This window comes from Sciurus vulgaris (assembly GCF_902686455.1).
Source record: "Sciurus vulgaris genome assembly, chromosome: 9".
Lineage (NCBI taxonomy): Eukaryota > Metazoa > Chordata > Mammalia > Rodentia > Sciuridae > Sciurus > Sciurus vulgaris.
The window spans coordinates 84,438,079-84,457,728 of record NC_136469.1 but is presented as its reverse complement, the minus strand read 5'-3'; the positions used below and the strand labels follow the sequence as shown (position 1 = coordinate 84,457,728).

The 19,650-nt window shown below is 35.7% G+C and overlaps 2 protein-coding genes across 8 annotated transcripts in view; both read right to left on the bottom strand.

Annotated features, from left to right (window-relative positions):
- CDKL2 (cyclin dependent kinase like 2) overlaps positions 1–12,921 on the bottom strand; it is a 52,495-nt gene extending 39,574 nt beyond the window's left edge. Inside the window, exon 1 of the mRNA XM_079152727.1 lies at positions 294–12,921. The gene's annotated coding sequence lies outside the window, so the exon portion shown is untranslated. The remainder of the gene's footprint in view (positions 1–293) is intronic.
- A 123-nt stretch (positions 12,922–13,044) lies between these two features.
- The window catches only part of G3BP2 (G3BP stress granule assembly factor 2), an 85,573-nt gene continuing 78,967 nt past the window's right edge, over positions 13,045–19,650 (bottom strand). For all 7 annotated transcript variants that reach the window (XM_079152732.1, XM_079152737.1, XM_079152735.1 and 4 more), the window contains 4 exons: positions 16,898–17,000; positions 15,548–15,676; positions 14,100–14,218; positions 13,045–13,758 (listed from right to left, as the gene is read on the bottom strand). In XM_079152732.1, coding sequence (XP_079008858.1) covers positions 13,486–13,758; positions 14,100–14,218; positions 15,548–15,676; positions 16,898–17,000 — 624 coding nt within the window. In that variant the 3' untranslated portion in view covers positions 13,045–13,485. The remainder of the gene's footprint in view (positions 13,759–14,099; positions 14,219–15,547; positions 15,677–16,897; positions 17,001–19,650) is intronic.

Below are 19,650 nucleotides of genomic sequence, written 5' to 3'. Positions count from 1 at the left end.
TGAACACACTTGCCTACAAATACCTTAAAAGTATCACGGTCCACAAAACCCTTTGTTTCCTGAACAAGTTACTCATAAACTCTTTTCATGCCTTCTACTATTGAATCTGAGGATCATGAAACTAAAGAAGCCTTAAGAGTTGGCACTGTTGTGTTTCTGAACATGTGCCATGTAAGCATATGAATCTAATACTAATAATTTATATAATGCTAATTTTTTATTTTGTTAAAGACAGAGATCGTTTTTAGAGAAAAGAACAAGAAAATAGAGGCTCTTTAAAGCCATATACTTACTGTTTCTTCAAATCCTTTCACATGGAAAGATCCAAAGGTTTTCAACTTGGAAACAAATTTGAGGTGAAATGCATCTCGCTAGCAGGCCTAAAAGATGCTGACTAGCAAACTGGCAATTCCAGTGTTACGATTTCTTCTGCGGACACAGTGACGGGTCCAGGGTGAAGCAGACTGGGAGGCAGATGGGCCTCAGCCCGCCGCAAGCTCACACTTAGGAGGACCGCTGGCCGCATGCTGTCGTCGTCAAGGCAACGACCTCACTCTGTCTCCAGCCATAGGCATAGTCTCCAGAGAGAGACTGTGCACGAGTCAGAATGCGTCTAGGGCAGGCACCAACACCTGTCAAGGCCAAGGTCTGCAGAGAAATTAGCCGGCGTAAGAGGGCACCGCCCCCCAGCTCGGAAGGAACCCAGTCCCTGGAGTCCGTGAAGCAGCCGGGCTCCAACTAACCCTCGGCTAAGGCGTTGGCCACCAAACTGCAAGGAGGCGGGTTCCCAGCCGCCCAGGCCCGCCCCGTGAGAGCCCACCCCCTTCATTCCGATTGGCCCAGCCCTGTCGTTAGGAGCTATGATTGGCCTAGCGCCAATCTTCCCGCCCCTTCACCTGGAGCTCGACTCAGGTTCCTTCGCCGACGCGCAGTAGCCTGCACGCCCGCACACCTCGGTTCTTTAGTTAAAGGGAGGTGTCTCTCGGCCTGCTGCAGACCTCTGCGCGCACCTGAGCCAAGCGGCCTTGCGGAGGGTAAGGTGGCGGTTCTGTAGGACTGAAAAGACACTGCAAAGAACGTGATGAAGTGTTTTTCACAGCTTCTGCTCTTAAAGCGGGAAGCGGCCCTGGCGCCCCCACCTGAGGTTTTACCCAACCCCGATGCGGTGGTCCTTTTCGTTCTGGGCGTGGGGCTAGTTTGTCTGGTCAGGCAGGAGGTGAAGGTCACAGTGAGGCGGTGATTAGTAGGCAAAGTAGGTGAGAGAAGGTAGGCACTGACAGACCTGGGTGGGGTGGTGGGGACAGCTTGGGCAGTGAATTAACACTGGGAAGGAAGAATAAGGAAGGGGAAGAGAGGGCATGAATGAAAAAAAGAGGGAAGGTGCTGGGATGGGCTCTCAGTACCTTCGCATAGCAGCCAAATGGGGTGAAGTTGGGTCTTAGGTTTAAAACGTCTTGTGGATCAGAACAACTCGATACTTGAAAGACTGGTAGATCAATATCATCCTCATTTTCAAGAAATTTGAGACCCAAAGGTTTTCACTCATAATAACTACAACTTTATAATATTTGGTTTCTAAAATACCCTCATCTGGGGAAGTGTCCTAGATAGCAGACATTTATATTCTAGTCAGTATTAAGGTATTAATTCCTTCTTTATACTAAGAAATAAACATTCTATTTATGTCCTTTGGTTAGCAAGAATTAATCTTCCTGTGTTTAGTTACCTTGTCCAAACTGCTTAAAATCTAGTTCCTGATCCTGTGTTAAGGAATAGACCTAGGACCTACGTATGGAAATACCCTTTTTGGACAACCCAAGATGGTTAAGTATTCTTGTAGCAATTACCTCTATCCTTTTCTGTGACTAAGTTGGAGGGAGCTACTTCTATAGGCTGTAACAGAATCTGATAAACTTCTTTTATGTGAGGGACAGATCCAGGTTTGTTGGGCCTGAAACTCAAGAACAAGAGTTCAAAAAAATTGCAACTTTATGAAAAATTTTAACCAAATAAACATCTAAGGCTCCTGCAAGCAGAGGCTTTAAAGCTTAAATAACTTGTTTATATCTCAAAGGGTACCAAAGAATAAACACTAGATTTGGTGAACGCATGAAGAAAATAATTTCAAAAAGAATCAATTTTGAAAGTCAAAAGCGACAGAGAATTACACATCCTTGAAAAAGCCATCTAAAGGGTTGAAGAGAATGTAACATTATGTAGAAACAGGATTGTTATTCTTTTAAAGCAGGGCAATATTTGTAAAGAACGGGAGTAGAGAGAGATTTTTAAGAGGCAGCGAAAGGAATAATTAATGAAAACCCAAGGAGAGCCAGTGAAGAGAAAGTTTTAAAGTCTGAGAAAGGCTTAGACTTGAAGAAATTTAGGGAAAACAGAAAAATATAGGATAGACACATTAATTGGCGTAGATCTCCTCAGTAAAAATTTTATTTTTGCATCAAAAGATACACTGGGAGATTGAGGCTCAAGAATTTGTGAACAGAAATTTTTCAAAATAGGTAGTTATGACAGGAAATCATTTTGATATAAAAGGACACAAAATAGTATAGTGTGCCCACTTGAGCTTGTATACCATGAATTTATAGTGAAACCAGCTGACACTGCTTCATAGGACTTGGCAACTTCAGGGGAGCAAGAATAGAGAAAATAGATGGTACATAAGCTGCCTCTATTAGAGAACTGGTAGTGCAAGAGATTTTAAAAAGGAATTGAGGAATGAAGCATGCTGGAGAATGTACCATTGAAATAGCTTGCCATGGGTTTCAGCTAGACAAGAAGGTAAATTATGACAGCAATTTGCTAACAAACTGAAAATAGAAAGGTAGTGAGAGACTGGAGGTCATCATAGGCATGAAGTCCACGTTTAATAAAGAAGTAAAATGGGAAAATATTACCAGAGAAAGCAGTTTGTGAATTCAATCTTGTAGATGGTACAAGATGATGATCAGTTCTAAAGGGTGAAATGTTGGGACTGGGGATAGAACTCTGGCAGAGCACCTGGCTAACATGCACAGGCTCTGGGTTTGATTCTGGCAACACAAAAAATAACAAAATAAAATATGAAATGTTTGGCCTTTCCTTTAGGTAACAAGTTGAGCAGGAACTTGAGGTTAAAGTATGAATACTCATTAACATGAACTACCCAACTGTTACTATAGCTGAAGAGGTTACGAGAGACAGCTTAATCACCAAAGAAAGTAAAAATGTTCTAAAAACTATGGGAGTATAAGATGGACATTGAGAGAGAATGCTTCAGAGATGGTAATGAAACAAAGGTGAAAATAGAATACTGGACATATAAGCCAGCAATTCCACTTCTGGATATACACCTAAGAGAAGTGAAAATATATAATAAAAATCATGCACAAATATTCATAGCTGAATTATTCATTATAGCCCCAAAGTGGAAACAACTCAGATTAGCAGAGGAATAAAAAAAATCTGGTAGGGCTGGGGGTATATAGCTAAACGGTAGAACACAACGTTCAGCATGTACAATGCCCAAAGTTCAATCCCCAACACAAATCTCAATATATTCATTTGATGGAATATTACTCAACTGTAAAAGGAAGAAGTACTGATAACATGCTACAACATAGATGATATGCTAAGTGAAAGGAGCTAGATACAAAATGTCACTTCTTATACAATTCCATTTATACAGAGTGTTCACCATAGGCAAAGCCACAGTAGCAGATTAGCAGTTACCATTGACTGGGAATAGATGGGAAACCCACACTAATGGGTGTGGGTTTTTTTGGGTGATAAAAACTTTCTAGCATTCATGGTGATAGCTGTACAATCTTGTGAAATATACTAAATCCACTGAGTTGTACACTTATAAAAGGTGACATTATGTATGTAAATTATCTCACTAAAAAAATTACAGGGATCTAAGAAATATACAGCATCCCTAGAAATACCTTTTTTCAATTAATTTATATATTTTAGCTTACAGCAGATTCACTCCTAATTAGCAATCATCTCTGTCAAATAACTTCACAATAGTCATTCCCTACATATCTTTACATTCAAAACCAATGTGGTTGGCCATTTTTGTTTTGTTATCTCACTATCCCCACATTAAAAAAAAAAAAAAATCAGATTCTGTGATTAGGTTCTATCCTGATTTATTATGAGCTTTGAGTATCACCTTAAGTCACCAAGTAAGTTAAAGAGTCTTAAAATCTTCAGACAAGTAAGGTTCTTTATGATCAATATATTATAGAGGATGCAACTATGAATACATTCTGCCATTTTATTAAGAAAATGGGGGTTAAGGGTGTAGTTAAGTAGAGCATGTACTTAGCATGCCCAGGGTTCTGGGTACAATCCCTAGCATGAAAGAAAGAGAAAGAAAGAAGACTAAGTTGAAGTTCTAAGGTTCTTTGATGAAAAGATATTTGCCATAGGAGAGTTAATACTGTTCTCAATCTAGTAATTTAATAACCTCATTATTACATTAAAAAGTGATTAATATAACTAGATTTGGAAACTTAAAGTATATCACTTATTTTGTCAAGTTCAACATATACATCTTGATCTGTCAGTCACCAACATATCTATAATGATGTGAAAATGGGAATGTCTCAAAATTATAATAGGATGCATTGTTTGTACTGGTAACATACCTCTTATAACCCTCCCTTAACTTTTAATTTCCCTCTGGCTTCTACCCCATTCTGTAGCAAAACTACAGAAAAAGTCTGCATTGATTGGTTTCATTTCTTACCTCTGGTCTTCTTTTGGCCTTCATCCTTATTAGTGAGTTCTTAAAAGTTCTTGTCAAAACATCTGTGGCAGTGATTACTTGCTACTCACAATAAGCTTGTTCCTTTTTCCTGTGTGGATAGTTTATTACAGCCTCCAAGGAAGTTGAGGATTGTCATGCAACTGAATTCTAGTCATTGGAATATGAGATGTTTACCATTCCCCCGGTCCTGGTTCCTAACAAATCTCCCAATTAAGATCCTCTGTGTTCTTTTTCCGTTACCTGGCTATGATGGAGATACTCCAGTGTGATCCTGAAGCCACCCTGTAGTCAAGTTGGAGTCTTCATTTATTTGTGTTCCTAAATGACTAAGTGGATTACAGTCAGACCGTTGCCTCTTCACCACCACTCTCCTAAAATTTTATATATGCGAAGGGGGAAAAAACTATGGTATCTGAGCCTTTAGACATTTTAGGATCTATTTCTAATAGAAGCCCAGCATAATTCATTAATTTTGACCTCTAAGTAGTATTTAGTACAACTGCATATTCTTTCCTTCTCATAAACTCTTGAAAATTTAACTTTCCATGACACCAATACTTGCCATATTTTGTCTCCCACTATTCTTTGCACATTTCTCCTGTATCATAATCCTACATTTGGGGAGTATTTGAGAATTGTTTTCAGCCACTTACCTTCTGTACACTCTCCTCCTAGGTGACCCCATCTAATCCAAAAGCTGCAAAAATCTAATCAAAGGCTGCTATTCAAAGCACAGAGCTCTCCTTAGAACTCCAGAATTGTCTGACACCACTTCTTGGACATCCAACTGACATATGAAACAACATGGCTAAATCAGAACTGATTTCCTTTCACAGTCCACTTCTGCTTTTCCCCATCTCAGTATACCAAGTACTACCTTCCATCCAAGTTGCATCAAAATCCCAGGAATCCTCAAGTCTTTCCTCTCCCACACATGCAACTTCCAATCCATAAGCAATCCTTTTATGTTCTAGCTCCAAACTCCATCACTCTATATTATTAGCTGACAGCTCACCACTGTCTTTACTCCTACACTTATTCAAGTCACTGTCACCTACATCTCTTTCTAAGTCAGATCAACATCAATTCCCTGGTTTAGATCCCTATGATCCCATCATGAGTTAAACTCAAACAAGACCACCCTTAGTTTAGGTCTACCTCCCTTGATGTTTGCATTACTCATAGGGCTACAATGGCCTTATTGCCCTTGAACACATCAATCTCCTTCCAAACACAGGGCCTCCACCATTTGTTCTTCCACTTGGAATGCTCTTCCCCCCAATTTCATCAAGGTTGCCTTCTCTTCAGGTCACAAATATACCTCCTTTCATTACTACCCTGAGTAGAACAGGCCCAGCTCCAGTCACTCAGTCACTCTTATATAGCCTCAAGTAGTTCTACACACATGTAGTCTTGTGCACATTGCTAACCCAGCCATACCTGAGTCAAACTATCTGTTAAAAAAAAAAAGTTTACCCCTCATAGGATTACTGTTAGAATTACATGAGCTGTCTTCTGCCCAGGACTAATCAAGACTGAAATTACTGAAAAAATGTGTTAGCTCTCACCCAAAAATTTCCTAAGGGTACACTGTACTTGCTGCATTGCCAGCCAGCACCAAGGCAGGTTTCTGCCACATATTAGATGCTACTATTAATTGACTACTATACAAGGTCTTTCCTACTTACATATAATTTATGCCTACTTTGAAACACCACTTTCAGTCCTTCTTGATATCAAGTCACCTTTCAATGAAATGTCTTTTGTATTTGTTTTCTCAAAAGCCACAATCCTTATCACTATCAGGCAGATTTTGTTCTGAACCTCTCCAAGCTTGAGCTCACTTCTTAAAAACAAACCTTACTTTTAAAAATCAGATTGAAAGTTATATATGTAAAATGACAGGTCCTTAAAACATTTTTCTCAGCTAGACTCATAGTATGACGACTATCTGTTCCAAGTCTCCATTCTGTCTCCTTATTTTTCTTTAAAAATGTAGTTTTGATTAAAGGACCCACAAATTTAGGCTTGCTAGTGTTAGTCTATTATTTTATAAATTTCTAAAACAAAGCCAGGATAAAATATATTATACACAAAATTTAAATTCCTAGTGTTTAAAACACATTTAAAAAATTATCTTGAGGATTCTATGCTCTTTAAAGCTGATCAACACTTGGCTAATCCATTACTTCACATTGTTTCACACAAGTGAATATAGTATTCTTTCTGAGCCTCAGACTCTTTGGCTATAAAACAAAATATACTTAGTAGTTAGCCTTAAAATATAGATACTTTTTCTGTTCCTCAGATTTAACAGTCCTAGACCACAACAGCCCATTCATTCTTTCATTTCTGTACTCTTACCACCTGTTCTCCATATAGCATTTTATCACTCCCATGCTCGATTCTTTAGTGGCTTCCTATGGCAATTAGAAAAAAAAAAAAAAAAAAATCTAAGTGTACCCCTAGTTTACAGGTTTACATGATCTAGTCCTTTTCTGTTCTACCCCACCTCTTACCACTTTTGCCACTTCTTGGTTCACTCTATCAAGCCTCTTCTAGTTATTCCCCAAGCTTTTCAAATTTTATAGGCATTTTTTTAAAAAGCTCGTCTCTGGTTAGAAAAATCCTGCATTAGATGTTAGCTCTACAGTGGGCAACTTAGAAAACCTGCCTAAAGTGGTCACTCAGCAACTTTATATTTCCTTCTTTTAATGTGTTGTATAGCATTTACAACTACTTCTCCAATATCAAGTAAATGAGCTCAGTAAGATAAAGGCCTTGTCCATTGATTCATGTATCCAACACAGCATGATATGGAGGTGTTCAACAAACTCTTGATAAACAATGTTCGATGGTTTGTCTCCATCAGAGCACTAAATAACATGAAAAAGAATAACAGAGGAATAGCATATTTGATTATGTCAAAATGAACCCCAATATTATATATAATTGTAATGCATTAATAAAAACTTTAAAAAAAGAAATAATCTTAAAACAACATATGCCAAGTTATTTATACGATCATCTATGTGCTGCATCCTTTTTGGTCATAAGTACTTCCTGGTAACATGCATATTGTATGCATGCATGTACACACACAGTGCTATTTTGGCAAAATATACATCAAAAAGGCCTTCCCGCCTCATGTTCCTATCACTCACATGCCATTTTACTTCTCCAACTTGCAAGTGAAAAACTTCAGATTGTTCTTTAGTACCACCTGTACCCTCACCAAGATGTAGCCATTTTACCCTCAAATCTTTCAAAGCTGTTAAATTCTCTGGATTTCTAACACCACCACTCTAGTGTGTCATAGCTCTTGATTAAAATATTGTGACATTCTTCCACCTGGTTTACTCCAATTCATTACTGAACTCCTTCAATTTGTTTACTCAATAGCTAACAACATTTCAAAATAGAGTCTTTCGATCCTTATATCTTCTCCTCAACTACATATTGGTCAAAACTTTCAACAACTTTCCATTGCTCTTGGAATAATGATCAAACACCTTGAAGCCATCAAGACCCTCTATTGCCTGTCCCCTAGTGACCTTCTTAAATATGAAGCCACAGGGCTTTTGTCCTTTTTAATCCATTTAAGTGCAGAGAACCTTATTTAGCTCATCATTTATTAATACCTAGAATAGTACAATAAAGCTTGTTAATGAATGAATTAAATGAGCCACTATAAGTTTATCAGAGTAACATGTGAAAGTCTCCTTGCAAACTGAAATACAGATAATGAAGAAGGAAGACAAAGAGAACACCAAGTAGAGAACACATGAGACTTCAAATATCTCTAGACTGATTAAAATAGATCAGAAAAACACAGATACATAGCTTAAGTTCCTTGGGGAAAAAAACACATTTTTTTTGAGTTTCTAATTTTAAATTACCTAGTTCCTCCCCAAGAGAATGTGATAAAAAAGATATTTAAAGCCATGTTTGTAACAGTTAACAGAGTAGATAGTAGAAATCCATTTGAGACAATAACAACTAACACTTAATGGGGGTAATGGGGGCCTATTAATGTTGATTTAGATACTTTGTTTTTACTGAATCCTTAAAATCATCAACCTCATTTTACAAATGAGGAAATAGACACAGAAAATTAGGCACCACTGAATGGTAGAGAGGCTTTTCAAGCCCAGGCTCTGTCCTCAAAACCCTGCTCTTGGGCTGGGGGTACAGTTCAGCAGTAGAGTGCCTGCCTAGCAAGCACATGGCCCTGGGTTCAATCCCCAGTACTGCAAAAAAACAACAAAACCACTGCTCTTGACTATCATACACTATCATTGAATGAATTATATACTGAAGCCAAAGCAGTCCCTGGCTTAAACAAAACCATCAAGAAAGGGAGAAAGAATAGACTCGGGGGAAAAAGGGATGGAGTTATGGTGTGACCAAAAAAAAAAAAAAAATTCATGTATTTCACACCTTATCAAAATTGTAGAAATCAAGGAAAAAGTGATTAATGAAAACAATTTATAAGCTAAGCTAGTAATCCTTCCATGAAATGTCTAATTCTGAATCTGCATTTACAGTATTTTTCCTAGTATGTAATGCTAAAAATGGACTTTATTGCAATTCTGAAGTATGTTACACATGTGTACATATGCTACATAAATGCCCCTACTTTTCAAAAATAACCAGTAACTTTACCTAGGAATTGACTTAAACTTGCAAATGATTTTGAACAATTACTTTTTAATGATATTACTTTCGATGTGAATCTACTGAAACCTATCATGAAGTCTTACGAACACACACACACACACAAAATTTAGGGTCTTTATTGGCCTATAATTAAAATATAAATTAAGATGATTAAGTTAACCCAATTTAAAGGAAATATGTGAACTCAATTCACTAATTTTTCATTCACTGCTACACAGACTATATCTTTAAAAAGATTATCATATAATTGAAATGAAGCATCTTGAATGGCTCATGTTTTTAAATATTTTGCTCCTACAAATCTTCTGGACCTGTTGGGGGGGAAAGTCTCAGTGGATGAGTACTAGCCTAGCATGAGCAAGGTCCTGGATCTGATCCCTAGCACCAAAAAATAATAAAGCTAGGCATAATAGTGCACACATGTAGTCCTAATACTCGGGAGGATCACCTGAACCCAAGAATTCAAGACCAGCCTGGGAAACATGGCAAGACCCTGATTCAAAAATGAAAAAATTAAAATAAAAAAGAAAAACAATTTCCTAAATCAAATAGCTCTTCTTCAAATTTGGATCTATTTTCAGAAGTGTGGGGATACCTTAATCTCCTCTAAAAAATATTTTTCCACATTCATAAAGTTAGATGGCTAATACACTGTAATTGAATTAATTTACATTTGTATTACAAAATACTTGTCTTACTTCCTCCTAAAGATTATTTAAATAACAGTAATTCTGATTTTTCTCCAGAGCAACCTAGTAAATATTAATTTAGGAATCTTAAACAGTGTTATGAACATTAATAGGAAAAAATTCACTTATATCACACCTCCTTAAAGGAAAAGTTTCAACTTTTGAAATTATATATGCCTTAGAACCTTACTTTTCATTTGAGGTATGACTAAGTATGCCTAAATGAGTATTTCTAATACTCTTTTTAGTTCCTCGATAAATTGGTTCTAATTTATGATTCTTAGGCCATGTCCTGGATCTTCTCATCCCTTCTTTTTCTCTTTTCCTTCTGAGATATTAGCTAGCAGTCCTTTAGAAATCACAAGGTTTTTTTTTTTTTCTTTTTTGGTCAAATAACTATTTAATGGTATGCTTCAGATTATTTTTCATCTTCTTACTATTATATTATTTAACTTGTATAACCAGCTGTCTAACTGTACTGGCAAAGATCTAACAATGTTCAAGTGTTATTTAAATGTTTTGCCTATTCATCAACTATCACAAATAATAAGCAGCTGATTTTTAGAGCAATTCCTTATTTTTACTTAGATTATATGAAATGCAAGTGGGAGAAGACAGTTGGGAACATAAAACTACAGATTAAATTCGGGACATAGATAAGTGCTGCAGACATCAGTAGTTTATTGTTTGTTTAGTCCAAACACATTCAAAATGGAAACTCAAAAAGAATACTTTCCACCTGAAACAATTAAACTAGATTCTACTAGCATATAATGCTTAACACATTACAGCAATAAAGATGGTAATCCATTGTCTTCTATACCTACTAAAGCCAAGATGGTAAAGCCAATTTGGTTGCAATAGTGTCATAAGGATAGAATATTACCATCAAAAAAATAAAATCAGCAAATAACAGTAATGGTAGATGAATATTTTTACTGCTTCACTGAAAAGGGGACAAATATTAAAAGTCCACAGTACTGCAGGTGAACAATCACCATGTAAACTTCTCCATATGATGTTTTAATGTTTCATTTCTGGTATGTAAAAACTGAAGCTGAATGGCTCTTTGCTCTACTTTTCTATTACACTTAACATGTCATTTCTTTTGGTGCCAGAACAGTTTTTATGGATTACAGGGCAATATCCTGGATTGGAAATATATATGTGTGTGTGTGTATATACATATATATACATATACATACATATATATATGATGGAAAGGAGAAAGTAGAGGAAAAACATGCTTGGGGGAAAAACACTGATGATAAAACCACTTATTTAAAAGTAGTTTGAATAAAGGCTTCAAAACTTCAAAGTAATTTTCTGGTAAGAACTTCAAGTACTATACATTATAAAGTGTAAAACTGTTTTGAACAAACAAACAAAAATCCTTAAGCCCCCCAAAAATGGAAACTATGAAAATGGGTGTCCCCCAAATATATGCAATAGTGCAAGACTTTTCCTCAAACATGGAAGACCTCATTCAAGGGGGGAGGGGAGGGAAAGACTAGATTTAATTGTATTCATATTGCCCAGTTCATAAAAAACAAAATGTGTGCATCATTTGCTAGTTTTTACTAAATAGCAAACAGTTGCATAATTCAGAACCAATTTGCTACTATGTCAAGTGCAGATTTTGTTTTTACTTAGACTGGAGAAGTCTTCCATGCCAACAAGCAGCTTTAAGTGATCACATACTTATTTACCCCACTTTTTGCCTGAACATCAGAAACTGGTATGTACTGATTGCTCCAAGCATAAAAATTAAGATAACCTTGGCCATACTTGTGGTTTATTGGAACTTGCTATAAAGACAGACAATAATCCAGCAGCTACAAATTTTGCCTACAGAATTGTTTAGAGATTCATGTAAAAATAAAAAGATGTCATCCCAGACTTAAATTCAGGAGCCACTAGGGGGCTGACATCAGTTCAAGAATTGTGCAAAATGAATGACAGTTCCCTGCCCCCCAAATAAAATGCAAACACTTAAGAGCTGCTGTTCTTTCCTCTGAAAATTGCAGTATCCTCACTTTAGGTTTAATTGCCATGTATGGAATCTGACTGCTTTTAAAATGTCACTAAAAATATACATCGAGTTGACCCATTTTTCCCAAGAATTGAAGTGATACGTTTCAACGTTCACACTTAAGCTAAAAGTCAACTGGAGAGACTCAAATAACTGACTTCCTTTTTCCCTCTCCATTCCAAACACACAAGACTCCCTCCCACAAAGAACACAGAAGTTGTTAACTGAAGAACAAGATAAATAATAAGCGTCCATTTTACTGATTTTAAAGATACTGCAATTTTTATACACTTCAATGATTTTTTCAACATTTTGCAGCTGTTTGGCTTTGCAGCACAGCAATTCATAAACTATACTGTACAAAATTACCAGCAAGACTGGAATGATGTATTAATAGAAGGCACCATCATGCTTATTACATTACCAGAGAACAAAAATACAGGAAAGACAATTTTCACTGTACACAGCTTAAAGAAAGGAAAAGGGAGGAGGAGTGTTGTGTTGAGCAGCCAGCCATCCCTGTACTGAAGAGGGGCAGGTAGAAAACTCTTAATATGGAGCTACTAAATCTGGTCTAATATTCAAGACCATAACATTTGAAGTTCTGATTTTTGTTATTTAGTTCATAACTAAATGATTTCCTTCTGGAATATTTTTGTAGTCTTGTTAAGATTTAAGAGTACACACGCTGGTCACAGCAAGCAGATAAAATGCCCTCATTCACAAACTATTCTCTACTGGAAAAAAGATGAAAGATTTTTTTTCCCTGTTGCCTCCTGTTGCAGATGTCAATATTAATGAGTTCAGAGTACCCAATAGTGCATTTTGATGAGTGCATAATAAGTTTCTGTTGGTTTGTATTTGGGGGGGGGGGGGGGGAAGCCAAGAAAAAAAGGCAAGATTCTCCAATTGCACAAATTGCACTATTTGTGTTTCCAACATTAATAGGCAGAAACAGTAACACTTAAACAAAATGTGCAGCAGAGGATTTTTTTTTTTTTTTCTTTTGACTCAAAGGACCTGAATTCAGTGGGCATGTCCTTTTAAGTTCATTTTGTTGTAGATAGTTTTAAGATATGGTCATTTCTCAGTCCTTAATTCTCCAAGTCTAGATTTATAAATTAACAATGTAAATCCTGTTGTGAAATTGGGGAAATAATGTCCACCTCAATTTAACTGATAACCAAAGATGCTTTTCACATCAAAGAAATGATCAAAAAAGGCTGTGTCACATTCCAAAGCCAAAAAAATTAACAAGAATGCAAACACGATGAGTAATGTACCACTGCCAAGACTTTGCCAACAGTGGAGCTTCAGCGACGCTGTCCTGTGAAACGGCCTTCCATTTGCCCGGTTCCTCTTCCAGAGCCAAGTTTCTGTGCCATGCCGCCTCTTGGAGGAGGTCCTCTTCCATCACGGTCACGCATCATTCCACCACCCACGATTCCACGTGGACCACCAGGACCTCGATCATTGCGTCTAATATCCCTGCGATCATCACCACCACCTCTGGTTTCTCGCTCTCTTGCAGCTCTCGTTTTCTTCTCTTCCACATTTAAACGTACCTCCCCTCGAAACATAATTGGCTTTAAAAGAGGAGAAAAATATTGACATGGGAGATTAGACCGCAATAGAAATGTATAACTTTGCATAGATAAATTAGAACATATTAAATAAAAAAGCTTTCATGAAAATCTTAATATGCAATCTTTCCAAACTTCAGCAGAGCATATGAAATTTAAAATATCCACACCTCAGAATTTAATACTATTGACAAAACTTTATTCTTTGCATAAATACCATTTCACAATAAACTATTTTTAGCTTTACCATTAAAAAAGATTTCTATGGTTTTAAAATGTACCAAGTTAATAGCATCTGCAACAGAAATAAGAAAATCTTGACTTATGCCCTTTAAATCACTTACTTTTGCAATTAAGATTCTCTGAACTGGTTCAGAGTCATCAAAAACCACAAAACCAAAATTTGGAAGCTTTCCCCCAACACCCTTGGTATTGATGCGAAGTTCCACAACGTTTCCAAAACCTGTGAAAATATACATTACACCAAGGGTTAAATATTTTAACAGAATACTCTGCTGTCTGCAATTGTTGAGGAAAAAAAACCTTAATGTGCTTGATCTTTTTGAAAATAAAAGGTGCAAGCTGCTATACCCAGTGACAACTAAGGTACAGTTAAGCCAACACCTAAGATACCAAATAGCTGGCCTAGTCTCTTGTTTAGGTCTCTTTCATCATCTTTACTAGCCTTTCATTTAAAAAGTTACCTGGATGGCGATTATCAAGAATACAAGCAACAATAGGTGTTGGCAAGGATGTGGGGGAAAAGGTACACTCATACATTGCTGGTGCGGTTGCAAATTAGTGCAGCAACTCTGGAAAGGAGTGTGCACATTCCTTAGAAAACTTGGAATGGTACCACCATTTGACCCAGCTATCCCATCCTTGGCCTATTCCCAAAGGACTTAAAATCAGCATACTACAGAGATACAGTCACATCAATGTTCATAGCTGCTCAATTCACAATAGCCAGATTGTGGAATCAACCTAGATGCCCTTCAATTGATGAATGGATAAAGAAACTGTGAGATATATATATATATACACACACACACACACACACACACACACACACACAATGGAGTATTACTCAGCCATAAAGAATAAAAAAATAATAAATAATAAAATTATGGCATTTGCAGATGGATGAAATTGGAGAATACCATGCTAAGTGAGATAAGCCAATCTCAAAAAACTAAAGGACGAATGATCTCACTGATAAGCGGATGATGATACATAAGGGGGGGTGGGAGGGAGGCAAGAATGGAGGAAGGAGGGACTGTATAGAGGGAAAAAAGGGGTGGGAGGGAGGAAAAAAATAACAATGAATCAAACACCATTATCCTATGTAAAATGTATGATTACACAAATGGTATGACTCTACTTCATGTACAACTAGAGAAACAAGTTGTACCCCATTTGTTTACAAAAAAAAAAAAGTTACCTGGAAAGCTTAGAAGGACAATATGTTTTCTCCTGATTCTGACTAATAAGTTGGCAAATGACTCCTATCTCCAAATTTAAGACTCAATTATTTGGTGTTTTCTCCTAATCTCTACTGAACCAGAGCAAGTCAACACTAAGCAGTCACTGGGAAACACTGAAACATTAATTATAGTCATTTATTTCTCTCTTACCAATTAAGGTGAGACACCACAACTAAGGTGTGATAGTGGAACACAGAATAAAGAGAATCATTTTTTAAAAACTGATTATAAAAAAGGTCTACAAGCCTCCTGCTTAATGTTTATATTTTTACTTAAACATTTACTTACAAGCAAAATAAACCACTTACTCATAAAGAATTCTTTTAGTTCATTTTCATCAATATCATGTGGCAAGTTACCAACAAAAAGTTGATGACTGTCTGGATAGCGAATTATTCTACGGTTGTCAGAGTCATTCTGTTCCATATCTCCTCTGCCTGGGAACAGAAATAGAACAGATTTTAAAAATTTTATCATACTAAAAACCAGTTCAAAGCAGTAAGTGTAAAAAAATCACTTAAGACTAATATCTTGTTTTATTTTAATAAAACCAGATGAGCTCCTTTGAGAGGTGGCAGTGTCTATTAGTAGGTTAGTCAGAAAACAACATGATACTAACTTGTAAAATGGGAGTATGACTAGACTGCTGAAGTCCCTTCTGGAAGACTACTGGTCTGATTACAAGAAAGTCAAATAACAGAAGTACAGGTATTCTTCCTTAACCATACTGTTGCCATCACCCAGATACCAAGCTGCTTGAGATAGTGAGGTATATTTCTATTAAATATTTGTTTAATCTTTTAAAATTCAAAAATTACTTAAATCTTCATGACATTGCAATCAAATCAGTAAATTTTAATAGTACCACTCTCTCAATCACACAGTCTTTTATACATAATAGAGTACTCTCATCTATAAATCTTATTTGACTGTCCTAATATACAAGGAGCACAATGAGTTGTATAAGATGGGTATCACACACACAAAAATATTTGGAATAATTTAAGAGTATTAAAGAAGCTCAGAATTAAGGGTCTCACTCAGTATCATAAACACAACCAGTAGCAAAGCCAGGACAGATCCCCAACTTCTGTGACTTTTGGTTTAATCACAAAAAACTTATTTAAATTTTTTTTTTAAAAATAACATTTTAAATTTGAATATACGATTTCCTATCTCCTCCCAAAAGCAATCAAAACATTTGAATAGAATTCAAATAAAGGTACTACATGTATTAGCTAGCAATGTAAACAAGTCAAAAATCATGGAAACTTACTTAATACCTAAGACAATCAAAATAAGAAGAATCAGGGTGTGCTTAGTGTTTATCTGTGAAGAGATAAGAGTGCTAATTAAGAGTAGGCTATTGGCAGCTCGGTTTTGAATTCTTAAAACCAGTGACAATAACCAAATAAATAAAATGTGTCTCAAGTTTGGCGGTATAAAATACCTCCAAAATACATGTCTCTATGGCATGTCATCAAATAAATGCTCCCGTCAAAGTTTTTTTTTTTCTGCCCCAGACCATATTTCAACAGGTTTTCATATCTTTAAGCAATCTGATACAAGGATCTGTGTATAAAACCCATTATGGTTTTTCAAAAGTTCAAGTTTTCCAAGAGCTAAATGCTAATGGCTATAAATAGGAGCTGACTCACCTGGTCTTGGTCCTCTAGGAGGAAAACCAGGTCGTTCCCTAGGTCGTTGTTCACGCACACGTGGTGGCTGAGATTGAACTTCTGGTTTAGCTTCAACTCTTGGCTAAAATATAAGGGAAAAAACATACTATAAAGAAACACATTCTATAGGAGAAAAACCAACTAAAGCAACTACCAGCAAGTCACAAGCAGAGATAATGGCTATTTAGAGTTTGCAATGATTTTAACATAGCGTCCCTATGTATGTGAAAAATAAAATTTTTAAAGACAATTTCTGTACCAATCTAGGACTGTAGGTAGGTTTTATTTTCCCACAAGGCTATATAACTCACAATGTTTACAATCTTTAAAGTTATACCCACATTGACACAGCATAAAAGGTACTGCCCCCCCCCAAAAAAAAGGAAAAAAAAAAAATCACAAAAATGCAAGATGAGCCACTCCATGTAAATACATAAACAAAAATAAAAGTTATCTTATCTTAGAAAGATAAGAATACAAGATACATAATTTCTAAATATCTAGTTTGCTGGCCTTCAGATGTTACAGTGCTCAACTATATCTCCTAACTCCCACACCATTAAAATAAATACTTGAATAGTTCCAAGTGTATAATTTAGCTTACTTTAGCACTTAAAACTGCTACTTGCAGGTTTAAATGCACATTGAATGATAGGAATTTCTAGGTAGCAGCTTGAATAGTCAAAGTCCTTGAGCTCCCTACTATTCTTCCTTTTGATTAGCATGTATACATTTTTAAAAAAGTGTTGACCCCAACAATTTTGCTTAACTATAGTTGATAGGGGGTAGGGATAAAATAATTTAAGGTATCTTCAAAAGTTTCTGCTAATTACTAAATTAAACGAAGTGACTATTTTTAAAACAATACATCATGCACATTTGCTATTATCTTTTCCTTAACACAACAGCATTTTCAGTATTCCCAACCCCTCCAGGTTTCTATCATTGCCCAAATATTTATGGTCCATGGAAGAGGTAAAATACACGAATCTTCGAAGGATGTTGGAAACACCCAGCAGGATATTCAGAACACGTTGTCCTCAAAGTCGAAAGCTAGTAATTTCAGTCTCATCTTTGTAGATGATCAGCTCTGAGGACCTCAAACCAACCAATGGCTCAAACTCCTTTATCATTAATATAACTTGGACAATAAAATTTGTAAGGATATATCTGGACACTTCTTTCAAAAATGACCATTTATATTGCCAATGATTTCAGTCACTGTAAACCAAAAGATATATTAACTGCTATGCTAGTAGTTTTTAACATATTTGCCTATCTCTTCCAAATTGCTTCCCCATAGTTGTACCATTTTCCTCAATATGAAATTGGTCTCATGAGACCAATTCTGCTATTCTAAAAATACCCTCTCCAGTTTATTTATATGTATTCATTCCTATACATATTAATTCATTTGCATATCACACAAAGAGTTTAAGCAAAGTGCTGTTAGACACAGACGTTCAACCACTATTGGTTCATTTAAAAGTAAATTTTATCTTCAGTTCTCTGACCCAAAACATGTAGGCGAATATTCTATGTCTAACAATACGATCTAATGATAGCCCTGAGATCAATGATATCTGTTTTTGTAATTTGTACTAAATAATTGATCCAAAACGTGATGCCTAAAAAGGGCAGTTTTTTAGAAATTTCAACTAAGGGAGTCTAAGAAGCATACCTTACTTCGGTCTGAATGTATAACAAAATTAAAGAATAGATTTACTCTGTTCAAAGTCCTAGAAACAAAAATAGCAAATGTACCTCATATTTAAAATCTTTAGAAAAACCATAGACTCATCCATCCAAATGTTATCAAAGAACTTGGGACACTAACCTTGACAAATTTAAATTCTTTTCAAGACAGATTACCAAAACAAAGTGTAAGTAGCAAAATAAGGCTCTTTCTTATCCTTTAAGAATTTAAAATTAAATCAGATAAATTTAAATAATTCCAACATCTTAAAAATAATTCATAATATTGATTTAGCAAGCTGACCTTCTTTAGCAAGTACATAGCTGATGATGCCAATGCATGAAAAATGAGACCAAAAAGCTAACAATATTCCTTTCAATAACTGATTAACAAACATCAACTAAGCCAGCTGTACACGTGTAATTCTTTGGGCCCAATAATTAAAACTAGTTATTCCAAACAGATAAAATGGCTAATATTCCACATGCTACTACTAGGGCCTTACAATTCATTTCATATAATAGGACAATATGATCACATAACAAATCCCACAAATAAATGTCAAACAGAATACAAACAAAAATGGAACCACCGAATCAAGTCAGTAAAAGCAATTACAACCACAACTAATAAACAAGTGCTCCAGAAACATAAGCTATTTAGATGACCTAGGCATTTCTATACAAAACCATTTTACCAAAAAATTAACTTACCTACTTCTAAATTAATGCCTACCAATAAACTAGAATTCGACCTAATTTTATTTTAGAGTATAAAGAAATGAATACCACTCAAAAAATAACAAGACAAAATTGAAAGATTATTAAACCAAGTGGAAATATCATGAATTTATTCTAAATACAGTGTAAAGAAATCAGAAAATATTTTAAAAGCTTTAAATTTTAAACACTTAAAAATTTCATTTTCCTAAAAGTGTGGAGTGGGAAATACAACCTAGTTTCCTAGAATCTGAAAAATAACTCTGAAAAACACTTGCAACTTAAATTATGTAAGATATATGAACAGTTATTTTTCT